The sequence below is a fragment of the Stigmatopora argus genome, chromosome 3 (assembly GCF_051989625.1).
Source record: "Stigmatopora argus isolate UIUO_Sarg chromosome 3, RoL_Sarg_1.0, whole genome shotgun sequence".
NCBI lineage: Eukaryota > Metazoa > Chordata > Actinopteri > Syngnathiformes > Syngnathidae > Stigmatopora > Stigmatopora argus.
Window position 1 is genome coordinate 2,716,500 of NC_135389.1, and position 13,913 is coordinate 2,730,412.

The 13,913-nt window shown below is 46.2% G+C and overlaps 1 protein-coding gene across 3 annotated transcripts in view; it reads left to right on the top strand.

Moving 5' to 3' along the window:
• Window positions 1–13,913, top strand: part of sntb2 (syntrophin, beta 2) — a 99,668-nt gene that overhangs the window by 30,946 nt on the left and 54,809 nt on the right. For 2 of the 3 annotated variants that reach the window (XM_077596491.1, XM_077596489.1), the window contains one exon: window positions 6,392–6,602. In XM_077596491.1, coding sequence (XP_077452617.1) covers window positions 6,392–6,602 — 211 coding nt within the window. Of the gene's footprint in view, window positions 1–6,391; window positions 6,603–9,765; window positions 12,914–13,913 lie in introns of those variants that run through there. The other variant, XM_077596492.1, reaches the window with a different exon arrangement.

A 13,913-nucleotide genomic window follows, 5' to 3' on the forward strand; every position in this document is an offset into this window, starting at 1 on the left:
CCAGTACTCAGTCCTCGGAGCAAGGACTCGGTGTATTGTTTTATGTCTTTGCCCTGTATCTCTCGCTGGACCCAGCTGTCCTGGAGAGCGACCTTGGCGTAAGCGTTTGTCTTCGTTGAAAGCGATCAACACATATAACTATATTGTTTAATATAGTAAGCATGTATATTATAAGGCTTTATATTCATTGCAAACACATTTATAATAATGAATTACCCCAACATAAAGCGCACTGGATTATAAGGCGCCCTGTCTATTTTGGAGAAAATTTAAGACTTATGTGCGTTTTATAGGCGGTACATTATTTAAAAATTGATGAAAAAAACTTTTACATTACATTAATATTTTATTGTTTATTGTAAACAGATATTTCCATCACTAGTTTAATCATTGGTGAAAAAAGAATATTTACCATATTTTGAGCACCATGAAAGTTGAGTTACATATTTTTACATTATTTCCATTACTAACATTTTTTAATACACTTTGACTACATTTTGTTTGATTATCTTCAAACTAACAATTCTTGAGTTGCCTTTTATCATTGTGTTAGAATCCAAATTTGTGTTTCCCAGCTAAAGAAAGGAGAAGCTTTTCTGTGATCATATTCCCTGAAGGTGGCGGGCACACATTTTTTTTCTTAACAAGTTATAGGGATCAAAACCTGCACATTGTTGAAAATGATGGTCTCACTGAGTGTCATAATCCCAAATGTGGCCAAGGACAACCATGTTAATTTTTAACTCCTTAAAATTAACCTTAGCGTGTTCGGTATTTCCTATGATGGGAAGTTAAAAATGCAGTGAAGAACCCAGACACAGATTGCAATTTTTTCTGCGTGTTTTACATTACCTTGACCAGTGTAAAGTCTAGTTACAGGAAAATATTTTCCTCAACTGAGGTAATTTGTATGAACTCTAAAGGTGTGCCATCTCAAATACCTTATGGTGTGGTGCACAAATCAAACACGTAGGATCATCCAGGGCGGTCTTGTCATGCCCCTTACAGGCAGTATTTAAATATTTAAATCACGCTGTCACGTTCCTCTGTCTGGTCCAGGTGACGACATCATCACCTTGGCTTTTTCTTCTACAACTCAGTTTGCAAAAACAACACAACCCTAATTTGGGGGTACTGTGATCCTTCACCACTTTGTGGCTTCAGTACATTGTGTTTTTTCATCTTTAGTATAAAAAAAGTTGATAAGATTGTCAAAATTTACGCTGGATCTCAAGCGGAAGATAATAATAATAATAATAATAATCGGACATAGGCCCTGTCGTCATTATCACAACACAAAAGCCTACTTGTCATCACACGCAGAACTGCGTGTGACGAAATTGATGGTGCTTCTCCATAAGCTACGTTTAATCGGCAAAAGACCTAATAAGTGTAAGTTACGGACTTGTAATTTGTCATTCCGCTGTTGAGGATACAGGTCGCTTACCTCTCGCTTACCTCTCACTGTCTTCCACTGACCTTTCCTCAGTCAGCTAGTAGGAGGCAGATCACCAACCAAACATCTGTTCATACACCGCAGAGGGGAATGTGTGTTATGTTAGCGCGAGTTTAGATTTCTGATGGATGTGGGGAAAAAACTGTCCTTAAGCCTATTTGTCCGTGCTTTGTGGGACCTATAGCGTCTGCCAGAGGGCAGCAGCTGGAACAGATTGTGACCAGGGTGGTAAGGGTCCCCTATGATGTTCTTGGCTCTGCTGAGGTAACGAGGGCTGGCAATGTCTTCAAGTGAGGGCAGAGAGCAGCCGACAATCCTCTGGGCAGTGTTAATCACTTTCTGCATGGCCTTTTTGTCTGCCGCCGTGCTTCCAGCGTACCACACTGTGATGCCGTACGCCAGGATGCTCTCTACAGTGGTTCTATAGAAGGTTCTCAGAAGATTGGTGCCCAAGTTGTTCTTCCTAAGTACCCTGAGGAAATGGAGTCGTGTCTGAGCCTTCTTCACCACTGCCGTGGTGTTTGTAGACCATGAGAGCTTGTCCGTGACGTGGACCCCCAGGAATTTAAAGGACTGGACCCTGTCTACACATACTCCATTTATGAGGAGTGGGGCCAGATCTGTGCCGTGTTTGCGAAAGTCCAGGATGATTTCTTTAGTTTTCGTGGTGTTCAGTGTAAGATTGTTCACCGAGCACCACGAAGACAAATTGTTGACCTCATCTCTGTAAGCCGACTCATCCCCTCCTGAGATGAGTCCGACCACAGTGGTGTCGTCAGCGAATTAGATGATGGTGTTAGACTGGTGGGTGGGTGTGCAGTCGTAGGTGTACAGGGAGTACAGAAGAGGACTCAGTACACAGCCTTGAGGGGAGCCAGTGCTTAGTGTAATGGAGGAAGAGAGGTGGGGACCAAGTCTAACAGTCTGTAGTCGGTTGGTCAAGAAGTCCTTTATCCAGCAGCAGATTGAAGAGGATAGTCCAAGGTGGGAGAGTTTGTCAGTCAGAATGTCCGGTGTTATGGTATTGAAGGCTGAGCTATAGTCAATGAAGAGCATCCTCACGTAGTTCCCAGGGTGTTCCAGGTGGCTCAGTGCTGTATGAAGAGCAATGGCAATAGCATCATCAGTGGACCTGTTTGCTCTATAAGCAAACTGGTGAGGGTCAATTGAGGGAGAGATTGTATTCCTGATATGGCGGGCTACCAACTTTTCAAAGCACTTCATGATCACAGGCGTGAGGGCAACAGGCCTATAATCATTCATGCTGCCAATGGTTGGCTTTTTGGGGACAGGGATGATGGTGGCAGATTTCAGACAAGATGGAATGATGGATAGTTGCAGGGAACAATTGAAAATATTTGTGAAGACTCCAGCCAGCTGGTCAGCACAGGCTTTGAGCACCTTCCCAGGTACTCCGTCTGGGCCAGCAGCCTTCCTGGTGTTCACGGACCGCATTACCAGTCTCACTTCGTGTTCCCGGAACGTCAGTGTATTGCTGCCGGGTGGTGGTGGGGGTGTTGAGACTGGGTCTGATTTGTCAGTCTCAAAGCGGGCAAAGAAACGGTTCAATTCCTCCGCTAGTGAGGCATCTGCATTAACAGACATATTATTGTTATGATAGTTGGTAATATGTCGTATTCCTTGCCACATCTTCTTTGGGTTATTTTCTGTGAAGTGCTCCTCAATTTTTTTGGTATATGCTGCCTTGGCCTTTTTAATGCCTCTTTTCAGCTCAGCTCTGGCAGCGCGATATTTTATCTTGTCCCCTGATCTAAAGGCGGAGTTACGGCCTTTGATGAGTGCCTGTGTCTCATTGGTCATCCAGGGTTTTTGGTTCGGAAAAACCCGTATTCGTTTATCTGTAGTGACGTTGTCAATGCAGTTTTTTATGTAAGAAAGTACAGAGTCCGTGTAGTCCTGGAGGTTGTCGTGTACAAAAAGTTCCCAGTTGGTGCGGGAAAAACAGTCCTGCAGCTGAGAGAGTGCGTTGTCGGGCCAAGTTTTTATTATCTTTATTTGTGGCGTTGTTTGCCTCCGGAGTGGAGTGTAAGCGGGGGTGAGAGATAGGCAGAGGTGATCTGATCCAGCAAGGTGAGGGAGGGAAGTGGCTTTATAAGCATGTTTAATGTTAGAATAGACATGGTCCAGAGTTTTGTCTCCTCTAGTATTACAATTTACGTATTGAATAAACTTAGGTAAAACAGTCTTTAAACACGCCTTGTTGAAATCACCAGCGACAATAAAAACGCCATTGGGGTGGTCAAGCTGTTGTTTGTTTATAGCCGTTAGCAGGAGGTTAAGTGCCGTGTTAACGTTAGCATTCGGAGGTATATAGATAGCCGTTGCTATGACGACGTTTAGCTCTCTTGGTAGATAATAGGGCCTACATCGTATTGCTAATAACTCTAAATCCGGGGAACAGTGAGTGTCAATAATTTTACTGTCACCACACCATTCATTATGTATATACATGCACAGTCCTCCTCCCTTGCTTTTGCCTGTTAATACTTTTGAACGGTCGTTTCGAAAAAGCGTTCGGCTAGCTAGCGATACCGCAGCAAATGGCGAAAGTCAGAGCTCCGTTTATTCTTTGGCGCTGAATTGGGTGGCACTCAGCACTGAAGAAGAAGCCATATTTCACCGTAGAAGATGACATAAAAAGGCCGAACAGGACGCCATCTTGCCTTCTCCTGTTTTGTGCGATTGAATTTCCCATTGCATACATCAAATGTGGAGAAAGACCACGCTGAGCCTATTTCAGCTTTGTTTGGATTTTGAGTCGCCGTTAAAAAGGAAGTCTAAATATTGCCGTTCCTTGAAATGCTAACGGTGTAGCATCCCTTTGCAGCGTAAATGAATCTACATGTGGCATTCTTTTTTACATAATTCACCTGGCAGGACCCATGTTACGCCATGGGGTTAAGAGGAAGACACGGGTAGTGAACGCTCTTCCCCCATGTTGTGTTGAGAGATCTGTATGCTGCGAATAAAAACAAAAAAATGTTTTCTCGTGTGGACTGCGACACCCCGCCTCTGACTCAGAGGAATAAAATAATGAACCAGCATAATGACAGATTTAAGCCGTAGATACGGCCGTGAAGCTGGCATGACGATAGGATGTCAACACACTGCATGGGGCCACTCAGAGGAAGACTCCGCCAGGAGATTGATGTCAGAATGGCCAAAGCCATTGAATTTTTCAATCATCTTGACAGTGTCATGTCCTTGTACAACAGCATATTAGTACTAGAAAAGAAGCGGCAGTCACCATGTTCCTGGAGCACTGAAAACCTCTCGCGCAAAGAAGCTACTTCTGTTGCCCCTACGGGGCCTCCTGAAGCTTCCATTGATGATCCAATGCCTCTCGAATCTGACAAAGAGGACTTGGACCAAGGCTCCCAATAACCAGTTTTTTTTAATTATTATTACAATTTAAATCAAGCGGAGAGGAACTATTTTGACTGTGAGTACAGTACTTAAAGTATTTACATTTTTTAATTCATAGATTATATTTTGATATTAATACATTACAGTGTTCATATGTATATAACTAATATTTAAAAAATATACTTCTTGATAATTGTACTTATGTACTTGTATATATGTACAAATATTTTTGTATAGGCACGAAAACATAGTATGGTATGTAGTAATAAGAGGGGTGATCCTACTATGCGGCTTTTCGATTATCGTGGCCATGTTTGGTCTAAATTATCCGTGATATTTGAGGGATTACTGTACTGGAGAGGAGGGACCGCCCCGAGGTTGCATCTCGGATTTAGGAGGAGCAGTGTGGTTTCATCCTGGCCATGGAAGAGTGGATCAGCTGTAGACCCTCAGGAGGGTTCTCAAGGGGGTCATGGGAGATTGTCCAACCAGTCTACATGTGCTTTGTGGACTTGGAGAAAGTGTCCGACCGTATTCCCTGGGGAGTCTTGTGGGGGGTACTCCGGCAGTTTGGAGTACCAGACTCCCTGATACGTGTGGTCCGGTCCCTGTATGACCGGTGTCAGAGTTTGATCCGCATAGCCGGCAATAAGTTGGATTCATTTGTAGTGGAGGTTGGACCCTACCAAGTCTTCCCTATGTCACCGATTCTGTTTATTTTATAGACGCAGCCGCGGCCTTGAAGGTGTCCAGTTTGGTGGTCTCAGTCTTGCATCCCTGCTTTTTGCAAATTATGTTTTTTTTGAGGCTGTGATCTCCAACTCTCACTGGAATTGTTTGCAACCAAGTGTGAAGCAGTCAGGATGAGAATCATCACCTCCAAATCTGAGATGGTCATAGTCCTCAGCCGGAAAAAGGTGGCATGCCCTCTCCGGCTCAGGGATGACGTCCTTCCCCAAGTTCAAGTATCTTGGGTCTTGTCCACGAGTGAGGGAAAAATGGAGCGAGAGATCGACAGACAGATCGGTGCGGCAACTGCAGTGATGCGGACTCTGGAGTTGAGCTGAAAGGCGAAGCTCTATTTACCGGTCGATCTACGTTCCTACCCTCATGTATGGGCACGTGCTGTGAGTTCTAAGCGAAAGAACAAGATCCCGGATACAAGTGGCTGAAATGAGTTTCCTTCTCAGGATGTCCAGTGAGATAAGGTGAGAAAGTCAGGGATCCGGGAAGGACTCGGAATAAAGCCGCTGCTCCTCCGCATCAAGAGGAACCAGATGAGTTGGCTCGGGCATCTGATTAGGAAGCATCTTAGACGCCTCCCAGGTGAGGTTATCCGGGAACGTCCCACAGGGAGGAGGCCACGGGGCCGACCCAGGACACACTGGGGAGACTGTGTCACGACTGACCCGGGAATGCCTTGGGATTCTCCCAAAATAGCTGGATGAAAATGCTAGGGAGAGTGAAGTCTGGGCTTCCCTGCTGATGCTGCTGAAATTATTTATTCTACAGTACTTTGATATTGTGAATTGCTTTCTTCATTTTCAGACTTTTGGAACTACATTCCCCAAATGGTCAACACACAGTTGTACTTCGCTGTAAAGATGGTCCCACAGCCAACTCTTGGTTCACTGCCATCCACACCAACATTGCAGCACTCCTCCCACAGACCCTGGGTCACATCAATGCCTACCTGGGGGTCTCAACGTCTTCTTCCACACAGCTTTACCTGAAGCACATTGGGTGGCTAGCTGAACAGGTATATATACAGTCATACCTCGACTTACAAAAATCATTGGTTCAAGAACTTTTTTTGTAACTTGTAAATTTTGTAAGTAGAGCAGTACTTTATATGTATACTTTATAACTTTATATAGTCTCTAATTCGTTCCACTGTCCTCGCACCACTACCAACTAAACCCTTTAAAATTGGTCAAAATGTCCCGATTTTGTAAGAAAGATGTGAGAAACACAAAAAGCAGAGAAAATAATAATAAAATCATTTATTAATGCCACAAAATGAATAACAAGTCTCATCTCATCTCATTTTCTGAACCGCTTTATCCTCATTAGGGTCGTGGGCAATGTTCCCTCTAATTTTTCGTTGGTCTGGGCAGAAAGACAACCTCCCTGAGCGCACTGAGTACCAGTGTGAGCGACATCATCGGTACTCGGATGATTCGCCGACGGACGTTTGACAGACGGGCAGGTCACCGAATGGACGTTCCGCCGAACGGAGGTTTCGCCGAAACGGGATTCTCGCGCTCGCCCCGCCCCCGGATCGCTTGTGTACAAGTTTTTCAACCTCGGCCCGCGGGCCATATACGACCCGTTAGGATTTTTAATCCGGCCCGCCACCGGCGTTGTCCAAATTATAGTAAAAATCAATGATTCATTTCCCTTTGCCGCTCATCACTCTCAATTTATTAGTCCAATCATGTTTCCATTTCCCATACAGCACTTGTTAACCTTTTTCCCATTAAACGATTGAATTTCTTGGAAAAATAACAACTACTACTATAACTTTGACCTCCACAGTACTGAAACTAAACGGAACAGGACCGGTGTGCAAAGAACCCATTCATGACGTCACTCATTTGTTGTATTGTAGTATTTATGGCCAACAGCGAAATGGGATTAAAACTGTTTTAGCGCTTTTGGGTTGGGTTGGGTTCCAATCCAATCCAATTTCACAATTTAAACGACTATCAATTATGGCTTAGCGAAGTCCTATCTATCGAATTTCAGTAAAGTACCCTCCCTTGTGATGACGTGCATTTAAAATCTTAATTCTATCATTATTCTCTCTGCATATTAAATACTTTTATACTTGTACTGATATTTAAAGTAAAATACTTGTTCCTGAAGGATATTTTTTGGATACCATTTTCCTCATGTGGACACCGTAGGCCGCAGTTTGAAGATTGACTTAGTAGTAATTTCACCAGAATTGTGGCTACATCTTGATCATTTGGGTGCAGAGAGGGGCTGAGCTTTTAACCCATCAGTACCTGGTGGAGTTGACCCTGATGGTGGGGGGAATAAAGGCCCAGCCTGATAGACCCAAACATTTGGTGAGTGTCTGCTGGGAACGGCTGCCGTAGTCCCCAGTCAGAAGGTGTTTCAACTCCCATCTCCGACAGAGCTTTGACCATGGCCAGGGACAGGTAGGGGACATTGAGTCTGAGTGGACCATGTTCCACATTTCTATTGCTGAGACAGCCGACAAGAACTTTGGCCATAAGGTGTTCGGTACCTATGGTGGCGGCAATCCCAGAGCCCGCTGGAGATGCCGTTAAGATGGAGTCCTATAGTGCCTTTTTGAACCGCAAGACTCTGGAAGCAGCTGATGAGTACCGGCTGGCCAAGCGTTACGCTGGTGGTCTCCGAGGCAAAAACTTCCTAATGGCTTCAAAGAAATGTTAGCCCACAATCCGTCCACAATCAGTCGACAAAATGAGCGATTATGTGATGCAGGACAACAACGAGCCTACCCACTAAAAGATCCAAGAGAAGTCTCTGTTGTGTACTTTATTTGTACTTATAAATGCACGTGAGTCTCACAGAGCAAATATGATTGATTGAACCTTGGCAGCGATCTCACATCACAACATCCTAATCCCTCAAGGGCCGAGGTAATGTTCAAGACTCTTAATTTTCTCTCTCACGTGAATACAGTACATCCCAGAAGAAGTTATTGATTGGCTATCATTGGGGAAGATGTCAAGGGAAGCCAATAAGAGAAATTCTGACAGGGTCCAATGTTGGATTTTTATTATATTTGACAGGTTTGACAACACCCCAACACATCTGCGTTAACATTTTCCCATCAGGCCTAACCCCTTATGGTAGCCAATAATATTTTGTTTTATGGGACCGGCCCCTCCCCCAAGGCTAAATGACCTCAAACTTTCATATGAGGAACCTTAAGACTTTAGTTTAGGCGGCCCGTTAAAAATAGCCTTTTTATCAAAAGAGAGGGGTCCTACAGGCCACTCCGCGTGAACGAGTGATTTTTGCGACACTCCAACGTGGACGTGGCGTGTTTCCGACTTGCGCAGAGGAGTACTCGGGCCCAGTCAGTACTGCTTGCAGTTCTAGTTGAAGCTAAAAAATAGTCTGCTTGCCTTTGGAGATGATGTCTTAAGTTCATGATTATTGCTATTTTATTTATCTTATTTTGCCACCCGATGGTGGAGTGGTTCTTCCGCCTGACTTTGGTGCAGGCACTCTGGTTTCCATTCCCACTCGGTGGCAGTGTGAGTGGTTTTGTCTGTGTGCCCTACGACTGACTGGCGACTAGTCTCTGGTGTAGTCTGCCTTTTGCCCGAAGACAGTTGGGTTAGGCTCCAGCAACCCTCGCAACCCTTTTGAGGATGGGCGGTATGGAAGATGAATGAATAAATTAATCATATTGCACAGCAACTTTTGTTTTGAAGGCAAATTTATACAAATCAAGATGCCTGTGAAAATCCCTGCATGTTTTATTATTCATTACTTCACATAGTGTTAGAAGGGATGGTCTTAGCTCTTATTGCACGACAGAACAACAAAAAGTAAAGTAACAGTTACTATCCTAGTTGAATAACGAGTAAGGTACCGTATTTTCTCGCATATTGACCGCTTCCACGCATAAGCCGTACCCTTAAAATTGCCTGAACATCGTTGAATTTTATGATTTCTCTCGTATATTTTCCAAGATGGCGCCGTCAGGCGGCAGCCGGTGGCAGTAGCTCTGTCCACTCTTATTTGTTTTTCGTGTTTTACAGCCTTTCTATCTTTTTTTTATTACATTTTAATATTTCTTAATACATTCCTTTTTACTTTACTTTGTACTTTATACTTGTTACTTTAAGGTTTTACAACTTTCTTTGTTCTGTTAGCCTGGCTTCTTTCTGCTACTTCTTTTTTGAACCATTCAGCCATGCCTACGCTGTCATACACATGGGATTAGCTGTGAACAATACGCAGCAGAAGGAGCAACACCTCAATGCCGCTGGAAATCTGGAGCTGGAAAAAAGTGCCGGGAGAAGAAGCGACGCTTCAGACCAACCGTTCCATCTATTATTATGGGGAAAGTGAGATCCCTCCCTGATAAGACGGAAGAGCTGCTGATTGTGCTGCCATCTTGTGTGCTTCAATTGTTTACGCCTTGCCCAACTCGATACGAAATGAGAACTCTTTTTAGGCATAATTGGAGAAAATGACGGTGCAAATGTATGTAAAGTATGCAAAAAAGGAACGTATAATATATACAGAAGCAGGAGTATGCCTTTTAGGAATAAGTATGGAAAAGTGACGGTCAATTTCAAAAGAAAGGCTGACAAATTTTACCCGTTTCAGCAATGTTTGGGTGTTATTTTTGGTAGAAATTGTAAACCAAAGTGAAAATATGCAGAAAATATATACTCACACAATAGCGGTGCCATTGCGTAGTTCATGCAACTAACTTAAACCACCACAAGAGAGCAGCAAGCTAACATATTTCAGGTCAGGCATACTCATCGATAATACTTGCAAATGCTCAAAGCTTGAGTTTACACACTTAAAGAAGGTAAAGAAATTCAATCACTCGTCTATTAGGATTCGATAGCCGTTTCTGCCCACCATAATGTCAACTCCCTACGATGCACCGTTTGGATCCGACAGCTGTTTCTGGCCACCATAATGTCAACTCTCTACGATGCAGGGTTTGGACAAAAGTAGCGTGAGAATGTTAACATAAAACATCCACCCGTCCATAAATCACGCTTTATCTATTCCTGCTTCCCAAAACACTTTTTTCCCTGTCGTGACGGAAAGACTTGGCAAGACACGATGGTGCTGGACGCGCTGACCCAAGACGCCTTTCCACGTCATTTACAAACGTCATTTTGGGAAGAATTTCCACCAGCGAGTTTCCAGGTGCACACACTTACAAACCCATCCATACATCACACTTTATAAGGATTAGAGAATAGATAAAGCATGATTTATGGATGGGTGGATGTTTTATAACTCCCGTCATAACAGAAAAAAAAGTGTTCCAGGGAGCACCTAGAAACTGGCGGACCAATCAGCCACGCAGTGCGTTTAGGGCACATCATGTAAAAACAATGATTCATACATCAACTCTGCTTTCAGCTGTAACAAATAAAAGTTGAGTTTACACACTTAGGCAAGGTGAAGAAATTCAATCACTCGTCTATTAGGATCCAACAGCCGTTTCTGGCCACCATAAAAAAAATTCAAGTCTCTACGTTGCACGGTTTGGACAAACGTAGCGAGATAATCTTAACATACACACATACACCCATAAATCACGCTTTTTTACGATTCTATACTAAAGTTATAGGCATATTTAAAGACTAATTTTAAGACTTAATATCTAAATATAATCGATAAATAAATAAAAATTTAAATACTTTAAGTACTCTACTCAGAGTGAAAATAGTTTCTCTCTGCTAGATTTAAATACTGAACAAACAACAGGTTATTGTGAGCTTTAGTCCAAGTTCCCTTCATCAGATTTGAGAGGCATTGGATCTTAGATGGAATCTTCAGGATGTGCCATAGGGGAGCTGCTCAGGTGGAGCTTTTTTCTACGAGAGGTTTTTGGCACACAATGAACATGCCAAACGCCATTTCTTCTCTTGTACAAATATGCTTTGGTACAATGACATGACACTGTCAAGACGATTGCCAAATTCAATGGCTCAGACCATGTTGTTATCAATTATCCTGGATCCAATGTTGCAAACCACGTTCTTCATCCTCATCCTTGCCATTGTCCGCTGCCTCTTCTTTCACACTCCTGTGTTGACGTCCACTCGTCATGCCAGCTTCACTTATCCACAGCGTACATCCCTCATAATGCTGGTTCATTTTATTATTAATAGTAATTACCACTCATTTAGTGAACTCGGAAAAAAAATATTGTGGCCGCCTTCCGAATAATCGCTTCTTCCTTCTTGGTACAATGCACGGTAGATTCATTTAGCCACAATGGCGTTGTGCGCTCTTTAGTATAGCAAGGTCAATTTTTCTCGGTCACTGCCATCATGTCTCTTTTCCTTGGCTAATGGGATGCCAGGGCGCTTAGGAGGCATTTTCAACGGCGACTCAAAATCCAAAGAAAGCTGGAATAGGATCGGCGAAGTCTTCCCCCACAGTTGATGTGCGCAACGAGAGCGTGGTAGATTCATTTAGGCACAATGGCGTGCCATGCCCTTCAGCATAACAACGTCACTTTTTCTCAGTCATGGTCAACATCCCTCGTTTTTTCCTGGGCTCATTGGATGACGGAACACTTACGAGGCATTTTCAACGGCGACTCAAAATCCAAACAAAGCTAGAACAGAATCGGCGAAGTCTTTCTGCACAAGCGTTGTGTGCAACGGGAAATTCACTCGCAACAAAACAGGAGAAGGCAAGGTGTTGGCCTTTTTATATCATTCTTCTTCAGCGCTGAGCGCCACCCAATTCAGTGCCGAAGAAGCGAGGCTCTGACTTCTGCCATCTTTTTATCCGGTCTTCTGCTTGCGAGTTCCAGCGTGAATTTTGACATTTTTATGAACTTTTTTATACTTAAGATTAAAAAAAAAACGCAATGTACAAAATCTGCGAATGTTGAAGCCACTGTTACGATCGCGCCGCGTTTCTGCGTCGTCGCAGCGCGATCGGGGGCATCTGTTACGGTCGCGCCGCGTTGTGCGACGCGACCGTGGATGTAGGTAGACCCAAATGCAGGAAGCAGGAGAGGACGAGGCATTCAGCGTGATACGGAGTCCTTTAATGAATCAACCAAGGCGTGGAAACAAACGTGGCCGCATGCGACGCGCATACGGACAGAGGCAACAGAATAACGACAGCTAGCGACCACTAGCAACAGCTAGCGACCGCTAACAACAGTCAGCAATAGTCAACGATCCGGCGACGTGCTACTTAAATACAGGAAACGAAAGCAATCAGTGGATTGGCTACAGCCGGTACGCGTCGACGGCAACCCTGGAGGGCCAAAAGGGCCACTCCTGACAGTACCTCCCCCCTAAGGGACGGATTCTAGACGTCCCAAAGCCAAATGTCCATGAAAAGCGGAAAAGCAGGCAGGGAGGGCGGGCGGGACTTGTACACTTGGTCCAGGGGCGTACGCGCCAGCCCGTGAAGCAACGAGAGGTTGGCCGGTCCGGCGGGCGTCTGCGCCAGCCCGTGAAGCGACGGGAGAGTGGCCGGTCCGGCGGGCGTCCGCGCCGGCCAGAGACGAGGGGAGGAAGTGGTCGGTCCGGCGGGCGTCCGCGCCGGCCGATGACAAGGCGTGGGCATGGTCGGTCCGGCGGGCGTCCGCGCCGGCCGATGACGAGGCGTGGGCATGGTCGGTCCGGCGGGCGTCCGCGCCGTGGGCATGGTCGGTCCGGCGGGCGTCCGCGCCGGCCAATGACGAGACGTAGGAGGGGCCTCTCCGGCAGACCTCGGCGCTTGGAGAGGAGTGGGAGTAGCCGGTCCGGCGGGCCTCCCCGCTGGTGCTTTAGGTGCTGGCCAAGCCCCCTGCCCTTAATAGACAACGGAACTTTAGAATGGTCGTCGGGTACCTTACCCTGGCTGTTCGGGGGGCCGCCTGTCCCCTCGGTCGGGAGGGCAGGAGGGTCACTCTCGCCGTCGCCGGCCCCCTCGTCCAGGAGCGCCGGAGAGTCACTCTCTCCCTCGCCGGCCCCCTCGTCCAGGAGCGCCGGGGAGTCGCTCTCTCCCTCGCCGGCCCCCTCGTCCAGGGGCGCCGGGGAGTCGCTCTCTCCCTCGCCGGCCCCCTCGTCCAGGGGCGCCGGGGAGTCGCTCTCTCCCTCGCCGGCCCCCTCGTCCAGGGGCGCCGGGGAGTCGCTCTCTCCCTCGCCGGCCCCCTCGTCCAGGGGCGCCGGGGAGTCGCTCTCTCCCTCGCCGGCCCCCTCGTCCAGGGGCGCCGGGGAGTCGCTCTCTCCCTCGCCGGCCCCCTCGTCCAGGGGCGCCGGGGAGTCGCTCTCTCCCTCGCCGGCCCCCTCGTCCAGGGGCGCCGGGGAGTCGCTCTCTCCCTCGCCGGCCCCCTCCTCCAGGGGCGCCGGGG